The sequence below is a fragment of the Eptesicus fuscus genome, chromosome 22 (assembly GCF_027574615.1).
Source record: "Eptesicus fuscus isolate TK198812 chromosome 22, DD_ASM_mEF_20220401, whole genome shotgun sequence".
Taxonomy (NCBI): domain Eukaryota; kingdom Metazoa; phylum Chordata; class Mammalia; order Chiroptera; family Vespertilionidae; genus Eptesicus; species Eptesicus fuscus.
Window position 1 is genome coordinate 34,072,940 of NC_072494.1, and position 25,922 is coordinate 34,098,861.

At 42.6% G+C, this 25,922-nt stretch overlaps 1 protein-coding gene across 1 annotated transcript in view; it reads right to left on the reverse strand.

Annotated features, from left to right (window-relative positions):
- Positions 1-25,922, reverse strand: part of CR1 (complement C3b/C4b receptor 1 (Knops blood group)) — a 158,635-nt gene that overhangs the window by 103,280 nt on the left and 29,433 nt on the right. Inside the window, exons 26-36 of the mRNA XM_054712264.1 lie at positions 23,708-23,825; positions 18,947-19,123; positions 18,239-18,338; positions 13,919-14,004; positions 7,436-7,828; positions 6,671-6,847; positions 6,482-6,584; positions 5,185-5,270; positions 4,632-4,850; positions 1,990-2,169; positions 986-1,085 (exon numbers count right to left, since the gene is read on the reverse strand). Coding sequence (XP_054568239.1) covers positions 986-1,085; positions 1,990-2,169; positions 4,632-4,850; positions 5,185-5,270; positions 6,482-6,584; positions 6,671-6,847; positions 7,436-7,828; positions 13,919-14,004; positions 18,239-18,338; positions 18,947-19,123; positions 23,708-23,825 — 1,739 coding nt within the window. The remainder of the gene's footprint in view (positions 1-985; positions 1,086-1,989; positions 2,170-4,631; positions 4,851-5,184; positions 5,271-6,481; positions 6,585-6,670; positions 6,848-7,435; positions 7,829-13,918; positions 14,005-18,238; positions 18,339-18,946; positions 19,124-23,707; positions 23,826-25,922) is intronic.

Below are 25,922 nucleotides of genomic sequence, written 5' to 3' on the forward strand. Positions count from 1 at the left end.
TGCTGAAGTCCCCATGAATGTGACCTTATTTGGAAACAGGGTCTTTGCAGATGTAATAGAGTCAAGATGAGGTCAATAGGGCAGCCCTAATCCAATATGACTGACATCCTTATAAAAAGGGAGAAGTTTGAACATAGATCCACACAGAGAGGAGACATGCTATGTAGAGACACAGATACAGAGGGAAGATCGCTGTGGGAAAACAGAGGCAGAAATGGGAGTGATGCTGACACTGCCAAGGAAGGCCGGAGGCTCCCACAAGTTGGCAGAGGGAGGCTTTGGAGGGAGCCTGTCCTGCCAACACCTTCATTTTGGACTTCCAGCCTCCAGAACTGTCTGAGAATAAGTTTCTGCTGAGCTAAGCCACGCAGTTTGTCGTACTTTCTTACGACAGCCCTAGCAAATGAATGGTGCAATTGCCTTTAAGATTTGTTTTCTCACACACCTGCTCAGTGGCCTTCCCTTGGTTCCAGCCATGTCCGATCTGAGTTAGGGCTGTTTATATGGGTTGACTCTGCCCTCCCCTCATTTTTGTCCTTTCTACCTGGTGAGTACCTCACTTTTCTTATATGCACTACTGTGGTTTCCACGAAGATCACTGATTTCCCTCGGAATCTCATCAACACTTTGCTCATTCCAATCAGGAATTGAACACCTATATTCAGACTTTTAAAGACCAGATGGTCGCCTGGCCAGCGTAGCTCAGTGTGTGAGCATCTACCTATGAGCCAGGAGGTCACAATTCGATTCCCAGGTTGCAGGCTCAATCTCCAGTGTGAGGCATTCAGGAGGCAGCCAATCAACGGCTCTCTCATCACTGATGTTTCTCTTTTTCTTTCCCTCTCCCTTCCACTCTGAAATCAATAAAAATATATATTTTTAAAAAGCAGATGGTCATAGTCTAGTTCTCCTTTACAATAAGTGACTAGAAGGTGGTATTGCTATTCTGCAAATCTTAAACCAAGAGATGTTATTGTCAACTCACCCTATATTACAAGAATAATTAATTCTGGATCCAACATTGATGTCTGTGTCTATGTGCACCATGCCATTCTTAGGCTCTGCAGGAGTTTTACATACTTTACCTGTGGAAAAGAAACAGAATTTTGGAGCCATGTAGAATAATCTGAATTTTTGTAGTACAGAAGGTCCCAATGTGACTGTAACCTACTAAAGAGTACATGAAATTCTGATGGTTCCACAGACTTTTGCCTCACCAGACTGCCTCAAGTTCAGCCACTTTCTAAGTACCACTTTAAAAAAGACCTCCCACCTACATCTGTCTTATATCTACCTCAAATTGCTCATCGAAATATAGAGGTTAATTATAGCCTTATATCCTACCAATATAAATTTTTTCCTACCTGGTTAGTAAAACAGTGTACACCGAGTAGCCAGACTGTTATGATCTCTGAATGCATAATAATTTGGCCACTCAGTGTATATCCTATATAATAGAAGGCTAATATGCAAATTGTCCCCTCGACCAGGAGTTCGACCAGCAGGCAGGCCGGCCAACTACCCATGTCCCCTTCTCCTGGCCAGCTGGCCGGAACCCACCCATGCATGAATTCATGCACCAGGTCTCTAATAATACACACACACATACACACACACACACACACACACACACACACACACACACACACTGAGTGGCCAGATTATTATGCGTTCAGAGATCATAATGATCTGGCCACTCAGTGTATGTCTCCTTACAAATTTCTTCCTGGTCTGAAGTTGTTCATTACTTACTTTCTCATAAGGAATAGGTTTTTTGTTTTTTTCCCCTGCAAATATATATTAAAGCAGTTTCATGAAATAAACATTTCAACTCATAATTAGGGATGACCTACAACACCAACTCTTATATCCACCTACCTGGACACTTTTGAGGAGCAAAGTTTTCTTATCTCTAAATTTGAAAAAGTTGAAGAAGATCCTATGGAGAGTTTGATAGATATGGGAATCTCCAATACAGGTTTTACTCACGTTTACAGACATCCCGGGCACCTGACCACTCCAAGTTGTATAGACACCTGATAAAGAATGACCTCCGGTAGTACTCAGGGCGGCATTCATACTTTAAAGATGTCCCAATAGGAAATGCAGATTCATTGGTTTGGGTTTTCAACTCAGCAAATTGAAAATGATCTGGAGCATTACAGTAACCTAAAAACCAAGATATCAAGAACAGCAGATTTAACATAAAGAGACACAAAGCCCTTCTACTTCCTCCTCCTCCTTCTCTCCTCCTCCTCCTCCTCCTCCTCCTCCTCCTCCTCCTCCTTCCTTCTTCTTCTTCTTCTTCTTCTTCTTCTTCTTCTTCTCTCTCTCTCTCTCTCTCTCTCTCTCTCTCTCTCTCTCTCTCTCTCTCTCTCTCTCTCTCTCTCGTTTCTCTCTTTCTCTCTCTCTTCCCCCACCCTCAAATTAGAGTTGATACCAGATCAAAAGCAAGTTTTAGTTCTGGAAAGATAATTTCCTTGTAACCTTGGGAGGGAAAGTTCCATTAGCATCTGCCCATTAGAAAATATACTATCTAGAAAACTATTCTGCTATCTGGTTATTTTGCTCATATAATTTGCTGTCAAAGACAATTTCAATTCAATTTTTCACATTTTTAGGGAGCCAAAAAGTTCTTCTGCTCAGGTTCCACCATTTCTGTCTGAATGCACGGGGTCTTAGGCCAAATAGGAAATTTCCTTGTACTTCAGTGAATCAAAACCCCAATGGAAGTTTCACAAGCATGAATGGAGAACTCAAGGTATTTCTTGACACTAGGAAGGGGCCACCTATTTTGTAGGGCTGATTTCTAAGTACGCCATTTTAACACAAGGAGGAAATAAGTAGCATTTCCTTAAAATGAAACAAACAAAACTACACTTTTTATTATAAGAAAACATCTGTTTGAAGTGTAAATTAAATCCAATTCTAGCTTTAGCTCCATGCTCCTGTGGCCTATTAGATTTAGGGTCAAATAATGTGAATCCAAAACAGTACAAAGCTTGGAAAAATAGAAATCATATGTACTTGGTTTTGGCAATAACTTCTATTTTAGCTTCTCTTTCAGCTGCCCTCGACCTCCTTTCAGGTTATTTATTAAATAGTTATGGCTATACGACAGCCAGTTCTGCACCCAGAGCATTTTCTGTTGGAGGACTTGCAAAGCAATTTCTCATTTCTTGAAAATAATTCACAGATTTTTCTCAGTAGAAAATGTGGCTTATTTGCAAGTTTTTTTTTTGTAGGAAATGTATTCATCTATATTACCTATTTAGTTTTATCTTACAGCTTAAATTTTAGCTCTACTAGCTTCTAGATCAAAGAGTGCCCATTGGGACTGAAATTTACCATGAAGGCCAAATCACACACGAAGGTAACATGGCAGGTCTCTAGTCTAAAAATCTAGCTGATAAAACTAGAGTTGCCATCTTAGATAGGTTTCTAATGAAAAAAATCATAAAACGTAAGAGAAGATTGTCCCTTGTTATCGATTCAGTAAATATGGACTAGGTCTCTACACTGGTAAACAAGCTTATAAGTGCATCCCAAATTGAAGCTATGGTGAGGAAGGAGGAGAGTAGGGCCAAAATGACTTCTGAGTGATTAGAATGACTTCTGTCTGGTTGGGGATCACATGGTTCTTTTCCTTTAATTAATTAATAAATTTATTAATTTATAAATATATTATTTTATTGATTTCAGAGAGGAAGGAAGGGAGATGGAGAGATAGAAACATCAACAATGAGAGAGAATCATTGATTGGCTGCCTCTTGCACGTCCCCTACTGGGGGGATGGAGCCCGCAACCCAGGCATGTGCTCCTGGCTGGAATTGAACCTGGGACCCTTTAGTCCACAGGCTGACACTCTATCCACTGAGCAAAACCAGCCAGGGCGGTCCTTTTATTTTTAGAATTGTTCTTTTCTCTCAGACTTTCCCAGTGGTCAGTATATAATGCCCCTTCTACAATTTCATTTTTCCTTCCCGTATTCACTCCCTGAAGGTTGATGTCTCAGGGCGGTTTGGTGTCTTAGGAAACCTTCTCCAGATCTTAGAAATACACACACTTTTTATTGTTTGCATTTTCCTTTGCCTTTTCTTTCCACCAAAGTGAGAAGATTTCAACAACAAAAATAACTGGGGGCAAAGGAACAAATAAGCCTTATTTTAATTTAGAGCTTAGCCCAAATTGGCTACAGCAATCTATGTAGTTTGTGTATAATGCAGCTCAGTTTTCACAGAAAATGCACAGGGGTCTTCAGCCAAATGAATAATTAAAAAGTGGTTTTGCCTGGCCTTATTCTCTACTGACCTGTGCTTCCCTCCAAAAACTGTAGATGACATAACTTAGCTAGTTAAGGTCCATAGGCATTTGTTTTTAATTTCTATGCTTTGAAAACATTTTTCTTCCAATGCTAGTTATAATTAGAACTACCGCCCACCATCTTCTCTCTTCACCACAAAAGTTATCAGACTCTTACGTGTTAACACATCTTAAAATCATTTATAACCGATTTTGCATATAATTGTGTCAAGTACACAAATTAGCATGATGCTGTAATTAGAAGATTCTGGAAGTTCTGTTCTAGATATTTCTGGAGCCATTTGGGATGTGGCATAGTATGTACTAACCTGGATGTCCACAGCGAGGGGCAGGGCCACTCCAGATCCCGTTCCCTCGACTGTCACTTGTGCAGCGGATGGTGCTCTCCCCAATGAGACTAAAGGCCGTCCCTCTGTCTGCTTGGGGATCACATGTGTAAGTTACTTCTTTTCCAAAAGAAAAGATTTCCAGAGGTTTTCCTGTGTGTCTTCCGTTACGAATATCTGGAGGATTTGGACATACGATTTCTGGAAAGAATGCAAGGGCCGTTAGTTTCATTGAGGAGTTTTCACTAGAGGTAGTCTACAGGCATAGAGTGCTATGGTTGGTGCTCCTAGAAAACACCAATGACCGTGTATCTTTGCTGCCGGCCTTTGATGAGATGGGCTAAATGACATAAGATCTCCATCTCATTTTTCATGGAAAAAGTACAAAAGAAATTTGCTTATCTTGAATCGTCCTGATAGTTAAGACTTTTGGATAATAGAAACTTAACATGCAAAACTTTTAAAGAAGAATAATAACCCTTTAGAGGATAACTCATTCAACTACTTAATAAATATTACTTGAGCACATACTCACGTTCACACACAGGGACACTGCTATTCCAGAGGATCTCCATTCCAACCAAGACACAATGGCTAGCAGAGCTGCCTTGTAGATGGAATCTAAAGAAGAAAGTGGTAGTGCATAGGTGAGCTGTTTCAGTTTGCAAGAATCTGAGGCCCTGCCGAAAACCTTAGCATCAGAAACCAACAGGTGGCAGAAGTTTGGAGGCCATATCGATCTGGACAAATCACAGCCTCCAGTTAGGGAGGACAGTTAGTTGGCCACATAACTCATAGTGCCAGGCTGAACTGAAGAAGGCAGTCATAGCGTAGCAGCCATCTCCTTGATCCTGGACCCATATTCTGAGAAGTGAATCTCTAGCTGATCATCCCATGATAAACCTGATAAGTTTACTCGTCATCTAGGAAACCTAGTCTTCTAATGCAACAGACTCCTAATTCTCCTAATCCTGGTACTGGAACAGCGAGTAAAACAGTTCCCAGTTTGGATGGAAAAAGCAGAGATAACTGGAAAGAGCACAAAGATTGTCCTTTTGTCTCTCTGGCTGTGAAGAAGGCACATTGGGCTATTGAGTAAGTTTGAGTACTCTAGGGGATGGGAAAGGAGATCAGAATTGACTTTTGTATGCGACCATCCAGAATGGTCAATGCATGTGGGACCCCGATGGCTCCTAAATCTTAGTGGGTGCAGTCACTGGGTGCCTGCCAGGATTCTTTGAAACAGTCTGAGGTCAGGTGCTTCTTTGCTCACACTGGATCCTTCCCATGCACAGAAGGAAGAGCATCAGGCTCACATGAACAATGTCATTACATAAAACATTCACCAGCCACTGGGACCCCATTTCAGCGCCCCAAGCACGTTACTGACCAGAGATATGTGATTAGATTAAAATACCCATTCTTATGACAAATTTTCCTTTTGATGGTTAAAAAATGACTTAAATAATTCTTAAATCATCTTAATTATTTTTAATAAGCTCCTTGTTACATATCACACTTTTCTTGGGACTCTCCAAATTACTCTTCTTTTTCTCTGCTTGGAAAATATTACTTTATTCGATTAATGCATCACATATATATTCATAACCTGTCATTGTATTTGTCTTTATACCTGCCATTTCATATATGTCCCAATTTTTCCTTCATATCTCATGCTATTTTTTCATCTGTTCCTTACTCTTACTTTCCTTACACACTTCCAAGATGTAATCCCCTGAATTAATTGTTTTAGCCACACCAAACCTTCCCTTTTTGAATTAACTTCTAACACCAATTTTAGTGTCCAGGGGGCCCGGCAAGCTCACACTCACCCCTCATCACAAACGAAGGACACTCTTGCTCCAAGCTCCGAGTTAAGTGGAAAGAGCACACGGCCATTAGGAAGTTGGTCCTGGAAGGCAGCACATGATTTCACTGGAGAAAAAGAAATGAGGAGTAAGACTGCCATGTGAGGTGCAGAGACATGCATCTGCCAAAAGGGTGAGAGTGAGGGGAGGCACCTGCGCATGTGGGGGCGGCTGGGCTCCAGGCTCCCTGGGGCGAACAGCGCAGAGAGGCAGCCCCTCTGAGGTCATAGCCGGGCTCACAGCTGTAGAGCACCTCCTGCCCAGGGGAGAAGCTGTCCTTGTGGCTGGGGGTGTGCTTGCCATGCAGGATTTCTGGAGGCCGCCGACAAACTGGGGAAAGAGCAGGGACAACGTTCCTGTCAGTTATGGGGGGATATTCTTTGCTAAATCTTAACTCATCCAAGGAGTCAGGAACTCATAAGTAGAGGCTTCTGGTCTAACAAAGGGCCTGACACATGTGAATTCTCTTCCTGGCACGTGATTTGGACGATTTCTTTAACCTCTGAAAGACCAAGCTAACGTCACAGTCAGATGGATAAGAGAATAGCACTCTTTCAAAGGAGGATTTTAAAGAGTCGGTGAGATGATGCACAGAGAGTACTCATTACACAGCTGACCAGAAGGCTCACATCCTTTTTCTCTCTGACTGAGAGCTGGTGCTTTGCCCTGAGAACTGCTCAACAGGAGCATCCCAAATGTCCCCTTCCCTGATGAATTATGCTCTCGCTTCTCAGGATGAAGGCACACCCAGAGGAGTGCGGGTACCCATACTCCTTCCTTTCATGCTTCATGCTTCACCCCTAGAAAATTTACTCACCCTGCTCACCACACATCTCCCTCCCAGAACAAACATGAAACTGGGATCCTCCCACAGCTCCTGGCACCTGCAGGCCCCCTCAAAGCCTCAGTCAGACTCACCCGGGGAGCAGCTGGGCAACTCGGGCTCCCATCTGTTTTGGGCCTGGCAGCGCACACTGGAGGGGCCTTTCATGACAAAGCCAGGCTGACACCTAAAGCTCACGATTTCATTTAAGGAGAACAAGCTTCTGTTCTCAGACTCCCTTATTCCATTCTCAACGTGCGGAGGCGTGCATTTATTAGGTACGATGCACTGAGGGGCGGGGCCGCTCCAGAGGCCCACTTGACCTTTGCTGGTGCAATATATGGACTTCTCGCCCACCAGTTCAAACTTGTCCCTTCCAATCCCAGGATTGCAGCGATAGGTCACCACTATTCCGTACGGAAAATAGTCTCTGCTGTTGCTAAAGAAATCTCCGTTGGCGATGGTTGGTGGTGGCTTACATTGAATACCTGGGAAAAGGGAAAGCCATTGAAATAATAGTGAATTGAAATAACTACTGAGAGCAATCCAATGTCACTAAACGGTTACTATTTTTACACTTGTATTTGCTTTTAATCTTTGCTAACATGTAGACTAGGTTTTCCAAAGTTGTAATTTAAGTGGGCATAATGAAAAACATAACTCTGCTTTTCCTACTTAGATTATTTCCTATGAACATATACATATAGTAATACAATTCACATTCTTTTCATTACAAATAACTCTTTGATAATATTATATCATAGTTTATACAGTTTTCCCCCTACTCTTTTCCAACTGCCTTCTTAATTTTTATTTTTGTTATAAATGAGACCAGTATAGCTTTAAAATAATAAAATCAAAATACCCTTAATAATAATAATAATAATAATAATAATAATAAGTATAAGGAGAAAAAGTTAAAGGAGTTAATCACCACCAAACTAGTGTTACATGAAATGTTGAAGGGTGTTCTTTAAGAAGAGGAAGAAGAGGGAAAAGAAAAAAAGATAAAAAATATGAACAATGAAGTGGCAACAAATACATATCTATCAACAGTTGAATCTAAAAATCAAAATAAATGAACAAACTAAAAAAGCAATCCCATTTACCATTGCACCAAAAAAATTAAGATACCTAGGAATAAACTTAAAGAGGTAAAAGACCTGTACTCGGAAAACTACAGGACTCTGAAAAAAGAGATAGAGGAAGACATAAACAGATGGAAGAATATACCGTGTTCATGGATTGGTAGAATCAACATCATTAAAATGTCCATACTACCCAAAGCATTCTACAGATTCAATGCACTCCCCATTAAAATACCAATGGCATATTTCACAGACCTAGAATGAACTCTCCAAAAATTCATCTGGAATAAAAAAGGACCCTGAATAGTTGCAGCAATCCTGAGAAAGAAGAACAAAGTAAGAGGGATCTCAATACCAGATGTCAAGCTGAATTACAAAGCCACTTTTCTCAAAACTGCCTGGTAATGGCACAAGAACAGACATATAGATCAATGGAATAGAATAGAGAGCCCAGAAATCAACCCAAACAATTTTGCTCAATTAATATTTGACAAAAGAGGCAAGAACATACAATGGTGTCAAGACAGTCTCTTCAATAAATAGTGTTTGAAAAATTGGACCGATACATGAAAAAAAAAATGAAACTAGACCACCAACTTACACCATACACAAAAATAAACTCAAAATGGATAAAGGACTTAAACATAAGACAGGAAACCATAAATATACTAGAGCATTCCACAGGCAACAAAATCTCAGACATATGCTAAAGCAATTTCTTCACCAATACAGCTCCTAGGGCAATGGAAACTAAAGAGAAAATAAACAAATGGGACTACATCAAAATAAAAAGCTTTTGCACAGCAAAATAAACCATCAACAAAACAACAAGAAAGCCCACTGCATGGGAGAACATATTTGCCAATGTTATCACCGATAAGTTTTTAATCTCCAACATTTACAGGCAACTCAAACAACTTAACAAAAGGAAGATAAACAATCCAGTCAAAAAATGGGCAAAGGACCTAAATAGATACTTTTCAAAACAGGACATAAGGAAGGCCAAGAGACAGATGAAAGCAGGCTCAAAGTCACTAATCATCCAAGAGATACAAATCAAAAGGACAATGAGGTACCATCTCACACCTGTCAGAATGGCTATCATCAACAAATCAGCAAACAACAAGTGCTGGTGAGGATTCGGAGAAAAAGATATCCTCATGCACTGCTGGTGGGAAGGCAGACTGGTGCAGCCACTGTGGAGAACAGTATGGAGTTTCCTCAAAAAACTGAAAATGGAACTCCCATTTGAACCAGTAATCCCACTCCTGGGAATATATCCGAAGAAACTAGAAACACCAATCAGAAAGGATATATGCACCCCTATGTTCATAGCAGCACAATTCACCATAGCTAAGATTTGGAAACAGCCTAAATGCCCATCAGCAGGTGAGTGGATGAAAAAATCGTGGTACATCTACACAATAGAATACTATGCTACAGTAAAAAAGAAGGAATTCTTACCATTTGCATGGATGGAACTGGAGAGCATTATGCTGAGTGAAATAAGCCAATCAGAGAAAGACAAATATCACATGATCTCACTCATTTATGGAATATAATGAACGACATAAACTGATGAACAAAAACAGATCCAGAGACAGAGAAGCATCAATCAGACCATCAAACCTCAAAGGGAAGGTAGGGGAGGGGAGGGTTTTAGGGGGAGAGATCAACCAAAGGACTTCTATGCATGCATATAAGCCTAACCAATGGACACAGACACCAGGGGTTGAGGGCATGAGTGGTGGTGGGGGTGGGGGGACACTGAGGGGATAAGGACACATATGTATTACCTTAATCAATAAAGAAAAAAATAAATAAATAAACGAACAAGGAATCTAATGAACAAAATAAACTGAATAAAATAGAATCAGAGGCATGAGAACATGGAACAGACTGAGGAATCTCAGATGGAAGCGGGGTGAAAGGGAGGAAAGAGATTAAACAAAGATCTTATATGCATTACCTATGGACACAGACAATAGGGTGGTGAAAGTCTGGGGTGGGGCAGGAACCGGGTGAATGGGGCAACAGGGGAGGAAAGGGGGACATCTGTAATGCTCTCAATAAAAAAGTTTAAAAAAATCAATTTAAAAAAGTATAAGGAGAGACAACACAGATATACAGCAGTAAGAAATAGAATTGGAATATATTTACATATACATGAGAATATTTATGAAACTGTAGACAACTGTATGTTAAACATTTTGAAAACCTAAATGATATAAATGAAAACATAAATTATCAATAATAATTTAAGGAGACAGAGAAAGCTACAAAGGGGGATAGAGGTGGGCCAGGAGGGAAGCGGGGGAGGGGGAGAGGAAGATAAAAGTTTTATTATCTAGTGGTTTTGTACAGTGTCACCCAGGCTCATTGGAACCAGGTTCCCCAGACTTACTTTGCCTGCGTGGCTCTAGGTTAGGGTTGGAGCTTGAGAAATGGGCCTGAATTTTGAGAGGCAGAAGTGAAGCAACAGCCATTCTCCTCTGAAGGTTATTCTTGGTTAGAGGTGAAGAGGGGACAGATGCAGAGGAGCCAGGGGTCCCCGTTTGTTCGCGCTCTCCCTATGTTTGCATCCAGCTCTCTGCAAACGCTGGTCCCGCTCACCTGCACTGATTCCTCCCCACGGTCACATGCGTCCCTGTTACCTGACAGCAGCAGCAGCTGTGAAGAGCCAACAAGACAGCTCTCTGCATGAGCCCTTCCCAGCTCCACGCCAGCAGCCAGGTGAGCTTAGCTTCCTGAAAGCACCGACTCCCAGACACCCGATGACTGGTGTTTCTCATCTGTCAGAGCAGCTCCTCACACCGCAAGGTCTAATTTCATAACAAATCTCTTATTTCCTAACACTGATAGTAGTTCTGCTTCCATATTTGGACCAATATTTATCCCAGGGTAACAGAGGTACAAATGCCCCCAAAGAAGTGAGATTCTGAATTCAGTGTGATAGTTAGAGTGAGGACCATGCCGAGTGAAGTTGAGAGACCAGAAGTTTGCTAACATACCTCAGGGGCAGAAATCCTATTCATACAGGAGAGGGGCAGGAAAAAGATATAAATGAACTGAAGCCAAACAAAGTGAAGCCAGGGGCCTGCTCCGTGCTGCCTGACACGGAGATGCAAGCAGACATGAGGGACCCCGGAACCAAGGACATTCCTGCAAAGACTGATGACTAGCTACTCAGCCATACCCATCACTTACCTATACCATCAAAGGGAAACAGACCACAAAATATGCCTTGTAAAGGTTAATCCCGACTTTCCCCACTCTGTTTCCCCATCCCAGCAATTTCCCATAGGAACTACAAACAGGTATAAGCTCAACGACCAGAGATGGCTGGGTCCTCTTCCTTCTCTCCAGAGGGGAGTTCACCCCTCTGTCTGAGGAATGGCTTTTCCTGTGTGTCCTGTCTGCTCAATAAAACCTGCTTCTCCACTTTAACCTCTTCTGTCTGGCTCAAGTTTTGAATTCCTTCCTGCAAGAAGCCAAGAACCCACCTGGCATCACAATGGCCCAGGGCTCTGAGAATGCTCGAGGGCATTCATTTTGTGAGACCTGTGCATAGGCTCCTTAACAAAGTCCATCCGGTGGGGGGTGGGGGATGGGTGAAAGAGGGATCTTTCACCCAAGGCATTAAGAAATACATTCATGTAGGAGTTTCGGCATCTTTGAAGAACTCTGTGATGTAGACCCTTTATGTAGGCCAGGAATGACAGTGGGAAAGGTTGCTATTGAACCAGGTTCCCTAAGATCAAGGGTGATGACAGGATGTCAGAATGCCAGAGGCCCAGTGGCAGCCCTTAACTGCCAGAGGCCATTGAAACAAATCAGAATGATTTATCTGCAGAGACCTTTGTCATCAGTTCATTGATCATGGAGTCTCAAGAAATGAAGTAGATGAAGAGTGAACTCAGGTTTGTATGAGCAGAATAGATCTAGGTCTGGTCGCTGGAAGTCTGATGTGAAGCACTGTAAAGGAGAGTGGTTCTTCACCAGCCGATTCCCAGACTGAGAACCAGTTTACACACACAGAGGAGCCTGATGAAATGGGAGTCTGGATCTTCTTGAGGAAGCACCCAGCTACACAGCGAAAAGGTAAAGGAAACTCCCTCCTCCACCCCCCCCCACCCCCCCAGCCTTCACCAAAGAGGCTTAAAACCAGTTACTGGGGGGTTTGGATATAAAAGTGGTTACAGAATTAGAGATAAAGATGAAAGTATAGAAATACGCATAGATGTATGGTCTTTTAATAAAGTGAGCTATTGCCATACAAACTGTTTTGTCATCTGATTTTTTTTCCACATCAGATAGATATAATAAACATCTTTATATGTCATTAAGTGCTTCTCCAATGTATTTTTCTTTTATGGCTGAATAGAATTCCATTGTACAGAGTTATTTCTTCTAATGTTGCATGGCTATTTTATGTTCCTTAGGAAATCCTATGTAGTCATTTTATCATGTTTCATTCCTTCTGGTAGTTTCTTTCTAAACCATATTTTGAAACATGTAGTACATTTAGGTCACCAGAACAATTTCACTATTATAAAGAATGCAGCAATGATGAGTTTACAGTGAACTCTTTTCAGAAAGCTGTGTTTATTTCCTCAGTGTGAATTCTAAGAAGTAGGTCTTGTATGTGCCCACTTTTGAGGCTTATGGTACACTAGAGGCCCGGTGCATGAAAATTCATGCACTGGAGTGGGGGTCCCTCAGCCCAGCCTGCCTCCTCTCACAGTCTGGGAGACCTCAGGGGCAGAAGACAACCCGGCGATCAGGGGAAGGTGACGCCCCATCACACCTCTGCTGCTGCCACTGCTGGCAGTGCAAGTCTTGGCTAGCCCTGGTTATCTGAGCCTCGGGAGGCCTTGGGCGGCTGGGCAGCTGCCATCCGAGGCTTGCCTGCACCTTGGGCCGGCCCTGGGTGGCTGGGGGGCTAAGGGGACTGGGGACTCCGGCCTTTCCGCACTCATGCTACCCTGGCGGGGCTGAAGGGACTGGGTGCTGCCATCTTGTGGCTGTGGGCACCACCATCTTTGAGGGCGTGACAGTCAATTAGCATATTCCCTCTTTATTATATAGGATGGAGCCTTTCAAGAGGGTTTGTTGAACTCTCATACATGAGGGTATTGATTCTTCCACCTTGGAGAGCATCGCTTTATCATTCTATATTTATTTGCCAAGCAGAATGGTTATTACACTGGGGATGGTAGAACCAACACAATTCCAAATTAACTGAAGTAGAAATACACTTTACAGGCTTTTATGCCTTTAAGTCCCAAGATTCACAAAAGGTGCATCCCGAGATAAGGAAGAACTTAAACAGTTGCCAGGAAACCCACAAGTACTTTGAGGACAGTATTGCTGTCTTTAACTATCTGAAGGACAGAATGCACAAAAGGAATTCAATTCAAATTTTTATAAATACAGGTGGAAACTTAGACTCTACTGGTAAAGGTAATAGAAAAGAAGATTTCAACTCACTCTGACAAACAGGTACTCGATTTTCCCAGGCGACAGTATTGCCTACGATGCTGCAATAATTAGAAGTTTCACCAATGAGTTGGTATCTAGAGGCAAAGGATAATGAATGTTATATTCTACATTCATGCTTACATTCATGCTTAGATTGTTATTTACAAGAGACCACCATCTTGAAGAATTCAGAACAACAATTTTCTTCTGTCAAACTATCAACTTCTCAAATTTTATGTCTGTATTAGGACTTGTAAATTTTTTCCTTTATACCTTCTAAACTGGATGGAATCTCTCTTCTTTATCAACTTCAGATACATTTTTATGTAAATCTAAAGTAAATAAGATTCATCAAAGTAGAAACAAAGGAAATCCAAGCAGAACAAAAATAGTTGAACAATAATCTCATATTTTAAATATTAAAGGAAGAAATTCTCAACTAGTATACCCCAAACTGTTTAAAGTGTGCCATAAAATTTAGAAAAATTAATGACATTTATATTTACTTCAACAGAAGCTCTGTATAGTGATGGAATGCTGGGCTGAGCCATTCATGAGAGTTGGTATAGCTAGGATCAAACTTGCTACTATTACAAATTGAGACAAATAATATCACATAATTGTCAAGTGTTATTTGGTATAGTTGGAACAATGCCATCTCTATATATAAAAGCCTAAGCAACCAGCAGACTGTTTGACCAGTAGCTATGACACATACTGACCAACAGGGGGCAGATGCTCAGTGCACAGGCATGGAAACATGGAACAGACTGATGAACCTCAGAGGGAAGGAGGAAGGCAGGAGGATGGGAAGAGATTAACCAAAGATCTTATATGCATACTAGAGGCCTGGTGCACGCATTCAGGTACTGGTGGGGTCCCTTGACCTGGCCTGTGGGGATCAGGCCAAAACCAGCTCTCTGACATCTCCTGAGGGGTCCCAGATTGCAAGAGTGATCAGGCCAGGCCGAGGGACCCCCACCAGTGCATGAATCTATGCACCAGACGAATCCATGCACTGGGCCTCTAGTGTGTATATATACACATATATACATATATATGTGTGTGTGTGTGTGTGTGTGCATATATGTATGTATATATGTGTGTATATATATGTATACACACACACACACACACACACACACATATATATATGGCAATGCAAGCTTTATTCAAACAGCAAAATAAGCCAATCAGAGATAAATGTAAAGTGTGACAGCAGTGGATGTCATTTAGTTGTTGGATAGATTCTGTCCTCCTTTTGTGAGTTTTAGTTCCAACGAAAACTCAGCCTTCTGAGCCTTGTAATGCCATTCTGGTTTGCTTCATTCTTCTGGCTCCGCTAAGTTCTGGATGTATCTGCTGCCTGTGGAAGTAAAGGTGCTCTGCCGGGCTGCCTGATGTCACTAGATGGGGAATGGGGGATGTCCAACCCTCAAGATGGAGAATAAACTCTCTGGCCTGTTCTCTGGCTTTCTGGTGAGGAAGAGCTTCCCACTTCCTATGTGTTGGTGCCAACAGGAGGAGACATTTATCTAGACTGTCCTTTGCTGCTGGGGAGAGGACCAGGAGACATAGGCATGGGAGGTTTCTCTGAAAAACCACCCAGAATAATCTGCTATGGACACAGCTATTGGTGGAGTAGGCGTGGAGTGGACCTGCTGCCTTCGTGGGTGTGGGACATGGGTGTGGGACATGGGAAGGACAGCCTCCCTCCATCCCTGGTTTCTGCTTATGCTGCTAACATGTGCAGATTGTACCACCATTGCCACTAAGCATGGGTCTCACCACTATGTCCTGCCTGGCTTCCCCTTTCCCAGTCCTATGACCAGAGAGCTGTTCTTCTCTCTCTATTGCTGGATCTCTCTCTGCCTGTTGCTGGATCTCTCTCTCTGCCTGTTGCTACTTCCAGCTTATACTCCTTTCCAGCACAGCACCCAGTATGAGAGAAAGCCCACGGAACTCACAGTGCTATCATTCTTTAAATTCTTTGGTCCTTAGACCATACACCTCTTTCCAAATTTTGTGTTCCTTTTAATAGTTGCATTTGAACTATTTCCAGGGTAGTTATATGTCCAGAGAAAGGCAGGGAAAAGTGAGTCTTCCCATCTTGTCCTGAAACTGGAGGCTGTAGTATTAACTCTTTAGAAGCTGGTTATAAAAGTTAATAGCTATTCATTGTAGAAAAAAATGGGAAAGGTACAGAAAAATGATCTAAACGCTATATTACAGAAACTAGCATGATTCATGGTTTAGAGCAGTGCTTCTCAAGAGTTCCATTTGCATTTGCATGGAAATCACCAGGGATCTTGTGAAAACGGATTCTGATTCAGTGGGTATGAGGATTCTGCATTTGTGACAAGCCCCCAGGAGATGCGGACCCTGCTGGTCTGTGAGCCATGTTGGGGTGGCGAGGGCTCAGAGTAAATTCCCTCAGTCTTTTCTAGAAAGAGATATACACGGAACATGTATATCAACTGTCAGGTAGAGGTGGTGAAACTGGACTGGGCCCTGTAAGTCACAGCTGTGTGAGTCCTCCTTTACCCCCAAATGTCTGTGTGTCCTGGCTTACTGCCCCCATTTCCCTCTGCTTCTGCCTCCAGGGTCTGCCTCTGCTGCCTCAGGGCTCTGCACTCCAGTTTATCCAGCAGCAAAGCCCTGCCCTTTATATGTCTCTCCCTAAACCCACTTGATCAAAGCATTTTTTGTTTATTTCAGGGCATTTTAGGGAGCTGTTACCTGGGGAGTGGATGCCATTTTGCATCTTATTCTCTTCCTCCCTTGTCTTTCTATTCCTGCTTCTCTGCAGTAACAAGCAACTTCTTCCCTTTGCCTTGCACAGAACAGCCCCTTAGGAGTTTCACCTTCCTAAGATAGTATGTCTATCCTAAGAAGAATTCTAGTTAAAACATTTTTTCATCTTGTAGTGTATGTGTGTATTTAGGTATGTATGTCTCTTCGTTTTATATATGTGACTAATAATAATTTCAGTTGGAAATAATATTTAAAAAACTTAACACACCCAGGTAACAGCCATTAAAAATACATGTGCCCCTGGGGTGGGGTGGGCTGGAGGAGGTCGATGAGCTGGGGGGCGGGGGGCGGGAGGGGGACATATCTAATACTTCCAACAGTAAAGAATTATTTTAAAAATTATATATAACATTTAGTGTTGAGTGTTAGAAAAAAAAAAAACACTTCTATTCCATTTGTGGTGTTTCCTTCTTTCAGATCAAACCAAAAATCTTGGAGTCACCCATACTCCCTTTTTTTTAAAAATTTCAACTCAATATCTGGTCCATTCAGAAATTTTGCTGGCTAGATCCCCAGTGGGGGGCATGCAGCAGGCAGCCGGTCAATGGTTCTCTCTCATCATTGATGTTTTTCTCTCTCTCCCCTCCCTTCCTCTCTGAAATCAATAAAAATGTATTAAAAAAATACATATAGAATTATGCATAGGAGGAGATAAAAAAGAAACTCCAGGGAATGAAAAACATAAAATTCAGAATGGTGCTTACTTCTGGAGAGGTTCTGGTGGTGGAGGAATGAGAATTGGGAAGGGCACACAGGAGGCTCCAAAGGTACTAGTAATATTTCTTAAGGTGAGTAGTTTATATACTTGAGCTCATTTTATTGTTAGCACTATTTTAATTGTTCACTTATATTATTTTGTATGTATTTTAAGTAAGCAAAAACAAAAACAAAACAAACAAACAAAAACAAAACAAAGCAAAAGTTAATATGGGTGAAGCAGTCTCCCTACTTCTTTCCTAAGTGGGATGCCTCCCCCGAGGCTACGCCAAGAATATGTCCGCAGCATGATGCTTGCACTGTGAGCACTGCTGGAGAGGTGCTATAGCAATCCAGATCTGCCCAGTCCTCACACCTGCTCCATCCTCCCAAACAAATCACTCCCACCTCCCGCTGAATCCACCATCCTCAGCTCTTGTTGCTTTGAGGAGAGAACATATTTGTGGGTCAACCAGCGTTTGTTCCATTTGCTTCTTTAGAGAGCTGGTCCTCCCCATCTAATGAATGCTTCACTTGGTTTTATGTGCATTAATTTGGTGTGCAACAGGCACCTCCCTCCCCACCCCACCCCACCCCATTTTCTAGATTTTTTTTTCTATTTTTGAAATATATGCTTAATCATTTCAAGGGTATTTAAATGCCTGGATTGAAGCTACCACCTCCACTTAGAAATCCTATTGGTTTGTGTTAACAATAGGTAGTTTGACTCTCCTATCTAATGCTATTGTTTAGAAATTGGTGTTACAATTTTTGAACTGTCACCCTCCCCCCAACCCCCAAATGCTACTGCAAACTCACCCTTCATTACAAGAATATTTAATAATGGATCCAAACTTGGCTTCTCCAGTTATTTCCATTTTGCCATTTATGGGTTCTGAAGGAGTTTCACATGATTTACCTATGGGAAAGAAGCAGAATTTGGGGATTGGGGTAGAATTCCTTGAACTTAGTAAAGACCCAACCGGACTGTAGCTTACTGAAGAACATTTGTAGTTCTACAGATTGTGCCACATTGGGGAATTTCACAAGACCGTCTCAAAATCAGCCACCTACTAAGTACCATTTTCAAAAAGACCACCCCTCCAGTTCTATCTAATCCTCATCTCATGCCTTCCAGGAAAATGTAAACTTTATTTGTTACCAAAGTGTTTACTTTGTGATTCAACCAGTGTAAAGGTCTCACAGTCAGGGCTTTTGTTCTTACTTGCACTTTTTTTCCCCTTTCCTGAGTCATATATCAGTTTCAGTTGTGAAAATGGCAGATGCCTAGTGAATAGAGATTTTCACTCAATCATGCCCTATAATAACAGTTTCTTATGAAATGAACTTTTAATGAAGGTGCCAGGAGCTCAAAGCAGTAGGAAGATATGACCTAATAACTCTCCCACCTACTAGTTAGGCAAACTTACAAGTCATAGAGGTTTTCATTCCCCAACTTGAACAATTGCGTCAGTTCTTAGGAATGTTTCACTGATACAGAGGAGTTCTCAGTCCAGAGTTACTTACGTGTACAGCTTTCAGGGCTTGACCAGACCGAGTTTATTAGGCAGGTGATAGAGAAAACTCTCCTCTGGAAACCAGGGCGGCATTTATACTGCAAAGATGTTCCAATGGGATACTCCACCTCATCAGTCAGTCCTATAGGCATGGCGGATGGAAAACGTGGTGGGGCTTGACATTGACCTGAAGACCAAGATCACAGGGACATCAAGATCAATGAGGGAACTTCGATTCCACCTCCTCTTTTTCTCCAATATGTTTCATAGATGTGATCAAAGAAGAAAATGAACACTTTAATACTGGTAAAAGGATTGCTTCCCTTAGCAGCAACTTTAGAAAAGAGCTTTTTAAAACAGCATCTATCCATTTTAAAAGTTCCTGCTATTTTGAAGGTAATTAATATATATCTATATCTACATCAACATACATCTAATCTATATCTATTTTATCTATATCTATATATCTAATCTATCTGTTCTTCCACTGAAGGAAAAACTAATTCATAGCTTCACATTTTAGTCAATCAGAACGATCCTGGGCTCTGGCTTCATTTATCCCATCCTCTTGTGTAATAAGCAGCGTGCTTGCATTTCACCATCTGTCTTCATTCCCAGTAGACCACCCAGACCTAGAACAACAGCCTCTTCTCTGGCCTTCAGTAGTGTCACAACTGTTAAAAGATGTTGCCAACCAAGCTCAACAAGTAAACTTTATGAGGGCCTATATTTTATAATGTATGCATTATAATGTATAATGTATAATCTTGAATTAAACATTAGACTCATTCACTTCTTAAGAACTAAAGGTTTAATTTAAACTAATAAAAATACCATTCAGAGTTAACAATCCTATATAATAAAAGGTTAATATGCAAATAGACTGAATGGTGGAACGACCAGTTGCTATGATGTGCACTGGCCTCCAGGGGGCAGATGCTCAACGCAGGAGCTGCACTCTGGTGGTCAGTGAGCTCCCCTGGAGGAGTGATGTTCAGCCAGAAGCCCTGAGCTGGGCTCACAGCTGGTGAGCGCAGCGGTGGTAGCGGTAGCCTCTTCCTCCTCTGCGGCAGCGCTAAGGATGTCCAATAGCTGACTTAGGCCCAGACTGTGAGAGGGATGTCTTACTGCCCCAGGGATTAGGCCTAAGCCATCAGTCAGACATCACAAGAGGGCTCCCGGACTGTGAGAGGGCGCAGGCCGGGCTGAGGGACACACCCCTCACACACACATGCATGAATTTCGTGCACCGGGCCTCTAGTATGTAATAAAGAAGAAATATCTATTGGGAAAGGATTTTACATTAGAAATAGGTTCTCTTCTGTTTTGATTAATCTTATATTTCTTTCCACACACCTTATTACTTAATTTAAATAATGGAGGGTAGATTGAGACTAATAAATCAATTATTCAATTTTATTAGGCTTTAAGTAATCAACTTTTGAATTTATTGATTTGTACTTATTTTTATTTTACCTTTTAAAATTTTATTGAGCTTATTTGCTGAATTTAAAAATAAATTTCTGGAGATGCTAACTTAGATTTTTTTATTTTCAGCTTTACATAATTTCTGAAATAAGCATTCATATTATTTTATTCTGAGCATAGACTTAGCTGTATTCTCAAAGTTTTGATGTGCCATATTTTCAGGTGTTTGGGTTTCTTAGCTTTATTAAATTTATTGAGGTGTCATTGCTTAATAAAATTACATAGGTTTCCAGTGTACAAATGCATTTTTTCAGCTCAAAATATTTGGTAATGGCCATTGTGATTTATTCATTGACCCATGGCTTAGTTAGCAATGTTTTGCATAATTTATAAACATTTGAGGAAATGTTTAGCTGAAGATTTATTATCAAGTTTTGAAATTGATTGACACTTTTATGTTTCAGCATATAGTCAACTGATGCAACTGTATCAGATGTATTTTTTTAAAGGTGTGTCTGTTATAGTGGGTATAGTGTTTTGGGTATGCCAGTAAGGCCCAATTAACAATTAATCATATTTGCTCAAATCTTCTAGATACTTATATTGTATATTACATATAATAGAAATTTAAAGAAATAGGATAGAGATGAAATAAACATTATAAATGATTTACTAATAATAATATAATGTGATCATTAACTAATATTTAAACAGACAAAAATACAGTTACAGTGAGTTTCTCTGTTAGTAATGGTGGATATAAAGCTATCTATTGCTAGTTTCTTAATACCTTCTACATTTTTGCTTTTATCAACCTTTGGTCAGTTGTGATGAGATTGACAGTGTTTCTCCGACATAGAGCTTGTATATGTGTTTGTGTGCCTGTGTGTGTGGGAGTGTTGGCAGGTATGCTATTTTCTTACTTGCTTGAGTTCACCTTATTAGAATTATTTCACTCAGTGTTTCTATGCAAGACAATTCTGAAGTTACCTGTCCAATGGTCACCATACACACCTTCTCATCTGAGCATATATGTGCAAACTGAAATATGTCACAAAACACAGAAGCAAACTGGTATGCCCCTCCTTTCGACCTTGCATCTCTACACAGCAGGGAACAAGAGTGAGAGATCCTCTGAGGACCAGAAGAGGGCAACAGAGACTGCTATATTGAACACTAGTAATGCTCCTGAGTGTGCTCCTTGGTGTAAATCAATATCCCTGTGAATCACCCTGTACAACTGCTTTGTGCTGCTTAAGCTGTGCTCCTTCCACTCAGCCTTTTCTGATCATTGAAGCTGAGATGGCTCCATTTCAGACCCCCTGTGGCTTTGAGGTTGTCTTGTGTGACTTCCTCATCAGGATCTCTTAGATCTGCACAGGGATTTCCAGGTTCCAAACATTGTCACATGCACTACCTCATGCAATATTTGCAATAGCCCTCTCAGATAAGAGCATGTCACATATGCTCATTTTATACTCATGGGCGCTGAAAGTTAGGGATGTTAATTGACTTGCTGGATCCAAGACCCCCATTTGGTATGTAGCAGACACTGGGCAAACCAGAACCCGGGTCTCCTAATGATAGAGATTTCATCAAACCTCACCCTCTAGGTCTATATGCATCCACCTTGGAGCATGGCTCTCTCAGACTTCTTTTCAACTCCAAAGTGCTGTGACATTCAGCATCCCATCGACAGTTTCCTTATCTAAATTACTTTGGCAAGTAAATCACTACTTAGCTTAGTTTAGGCCAGTGGTCGGCAAACTCATTAGTCAACAGGGCCAAATATCAACAGTACAACGACTGAAATTTCTTTTGAGAGCCAAATTTTTTAAACTTAAACTATATAGGTAGGTACATTGTTATTAACTTAATTAGGGTACTCCTAAGCTGGTCTTTGCTAAAAACTCAAGGGGCCAAAGAGCCGCATGTGCTCGTGAGCCGCAGTTTGCCGACCACTGGTTTAGGCTGTTTCACAGCTAGTGTGATAACCTTAGTAAAATAACTTGGGGGGCAGTTAATAGTGTCTGAGGTTGTTAACAGGGGGAAACTATAACAATATTCCAGTAAGAAGGGAGCCAGAGACTCACAAGGTCCACAGCAATTTCCAAGCACTGACAACAGCTGGCTTAACTTACTGGGGACGCTCCTCTTCGGAAATGAAAACTTTAGGTTCTATTACATTTCCTCCCCCAACAGGTTACTTTCTGATGTCTGAGGAGAGAAAACATGAACACCAAATTTTCTGAAAACCTGGTTTTTCTTTTCCCATGAGAGAGGGCGCCATCCAATAACCAATGTAAAGTGTCTACTAACAGGGAAGAGCCAAGCTCAGTTGTCAAGCAGAGGCTGGGCAAACAAGAGTCCAGACTGTCACTCCAACTGAGATGTGGCCCACGGGCCCCAGCGACTAGAAGGTCTTTGGGGAAAGCCAAAAATAAGAAGCAAGGGCCCTCATTGAAGTTGTTTACCTAAAGCTAGAAGGAAAGAAGGAAGGAAGGAAGGAGGGGAAGGCATGACCTCAAAATTTCCATAATAGTTATCAAGGCTTTATTTTGTTCCAAACACACAGCTAAAACGGGTCCACACATCCAGGGTGCCTTCGATGGGAGGCCAGCTGCGCTGAGGGTTCTGGGGCGTCACTAGTTCTCCTAGCCCCAAGTGCCCTGCCAGGGATATGCCCTCCAGTAGCCTCTCAGTGCGATCACGTTGATGATGGAGGTGCTGTGGGCTGAATATTGGCTGGATGCAGGGCAGATTTAGGGTGAAAACCGCACCTCCCAGCACTGCTGATCCCAACACCCCCATGAACAACATGGAGAGCTAATAGCTGGGGAACAGAAATTGAGTGACAGGCACTGGGTTCGACCCCTAGCATGCTTTATGCCATTTAGATAGCAATCCCCTGAGGTAGGGATATGGGTGTTCCCATTTCACAGAAGAGGAAATGGACTCGGGCTGGGGTAGTCACTTTCCTCGCAGTTAAGAACTTTCCAGGAGTAGAACCCAGGCTGGTCGCATTCCCAGACCTCTTTCTGGCACTAGTATCCGCGCCCCATTCTCACACAGCCAGTCTTGGTTAACAAGGAAGGCAAGGACTTCTTGCTGCACCACCTGAGCATCTGCGCTCTCCCCTGGCTGGGGACCGCTTAAGACCCTGCAGAGGGGAACCCCACTCTACCCTGAGGCCAGGAGGGTCTGAGGACACAGAGGGGATCTCAGAGCCCCGTGCCCTCACCCTCTCGCAAGCTGAGCCCCCTGAAAACGAAACCCCAGAATCCATGGATCCCGAGGCTGCCTCCCTGCTGGAGCAGCTCCCCATGCCCCTCCCGCATCTCACCCCAGGCTGCAGGCAGCGCGAGCAGCATCAGCACCGCCAGGAGGGCTCCTCCGGAGCAGGAGAGAGAGGGCGCTGGCGGCCAGAGAGGCTCCGGACTCCTCCAAGTAAGGGCTCCCATCTTCCCAGAGCACCCCCGTTACCGACGTTCCCGGGAAGAAAATCCAAGTCACTAGAAAGCGCAGCTCAGAGGACACAGACCATAGTCAAGGCTGTGCGCCCAGGATCTGGGGAGCGCAGTTGGGGTTGCGGAACAAAAAGCTTTTGACCACAGCTTCCCCTTAATGGGCGGGGGAGGCCATGCCTGCTCCCAATTTGCATTGTTTCTAGCGAGTTTGGCGTCCAAAGTCCACCTTCAGGTCGCATATACCAGATCACCGTCTAGCAGAACTTCAGTTGCTCTGTGTGTTCTGCCTGCCTGGGTGGGCAGGTCCCAGGGGTGGTTTCTCCCGGCTCCACTCCCTTATGCTCCTGCCTGACTTGTGCCCTTTGCAAAAATGTGCGTGGGTAGGTCAGCTCCTTAAATGCCTGCTGTCTGTGTTGACAGCTACAGACAACATGTACAGGGTACAGGGACGATGAAGAACCGATTTCTCTATGTTGAGTTGAGCTATACCAAGCCACTGAACGATTTTTTAAAAAGAGAGTGACTAAATCAGAGTTGAATTTTTTAAAAATACAATTCCATCTGTAATAGGGAGACTGGACTGGGTAGTTTTGGTGGTGGCTTGACTAGATAAAGTGGGCAATTACATGATATTGGAGGTGGAATGAACACCATTTTTGCATTGCATTTTGGTTACTTCCCTTCTGAAAGTCAGTGGTGAGAAAAACAAAATCAATAATTCACCCCAGGATTCTAAGGGAATGGTTTTACCATTTGTTGGAATGAAAAAAATAGGGGGTGGGAAATATTTGGAGCATGGGGCTGAGTTCAAGGATGAGAGAAATGGGTGTGTGTGGCAGGCTGAATAATAGCTCCTCAAAGATGTCCAGGTCCTAACTCCTAGAACCTGAAAATATGTTACCTGATGTAATGAGAGGTTCTGTAGCTGTGATCACATTGAGGAACTTGAGATGGGAGATTCTCCTGGGTCAGTGGTCAGCAAACTGCGGCTCACAAGCCGTGGTTTGCCGCTCTGTTGACTAATGACTTTGCTGACCACTGCCCTGGGTTATTTGACTGGGTAATGTAATCACAGGGTCCTTGTCAGAGGGAGGCAGTAGATCAGCGTGGGAGAGGGTGATGACTGAAGCAGAGGTTGGATGCTGCCAAAATCAAGGAATGACAGCCAACTCCAGAAGCTGGTAAAGGCAGGTCAGAAATTCCCTGCCTGCAGAAGGCACCAGTCCTGGCAACACCATGGCTTTAGCCCTGTCAGACTCTTGTTGGACTTCTGAACAGAACTGTGAAAGAATAAACCTGTGTCATTTTAACCAGCAAGGTACATGTTACAGCAGTCACAGGAAACTAATATGGAGGGAAGAGAGGGTAGCTGGATCAAAGAAAAATGTAAAATGTTTTTGTTTTGTTTTGTTTTTGACTGAGAAAGCCTTGGGTATGGGACAGATGGAGTATATTGAGGTCCCGGGGATGTGGGAATGTTCTAGGAAAAGCTTGGCAATATAGGTAGTGTGTTGATTATGAAGCTAGATTTCCAGAAAGACCCAAGAAGAGGCCTTTTAAAAAGAAAATATTTAACATTTTTTGTATATCATAGATCTCTTTGCCTGTTTGGTAAAACCTATGGATTCTTTCTCAAATTATTTTTTAACTAAAGGTCCAGTGTATGACATTTGTGCACTGCGGGGCGGGGGGGGAGGAAGGGGGAGGAGGTCCCTCAGCCTGGCCTGCACCCTCTTGCAGTCTGAGATCCCTCAAGGCATGTCTGCCTGCTGGCTTAACTGGGAGCAGGCCTAAGCTGACAGGCGGACATCCCCCGAGGGGTCCTTAGTGCTGCTGCAGAGGCAGGAGAGGCTGCTGCCACCACTGCTGCACTCGCCAGCTGTGAGCCTGGATTCTGGCTGAGCGGTGCTCCCCCTGTGGGAGCACACTGACCACCAGGGGGCAGCTCCTGCTTTGAGCATCTGCCCCCTGGGGGTCAGTGCGTGTCATAACGACCAGTTGTTCCATGTTTGGTCTATTTGCATATTAGCCTTTTATTATATAGGATGCATAAAATAAAGTACATGAGATTACAAAGCAAACCAGTTATAG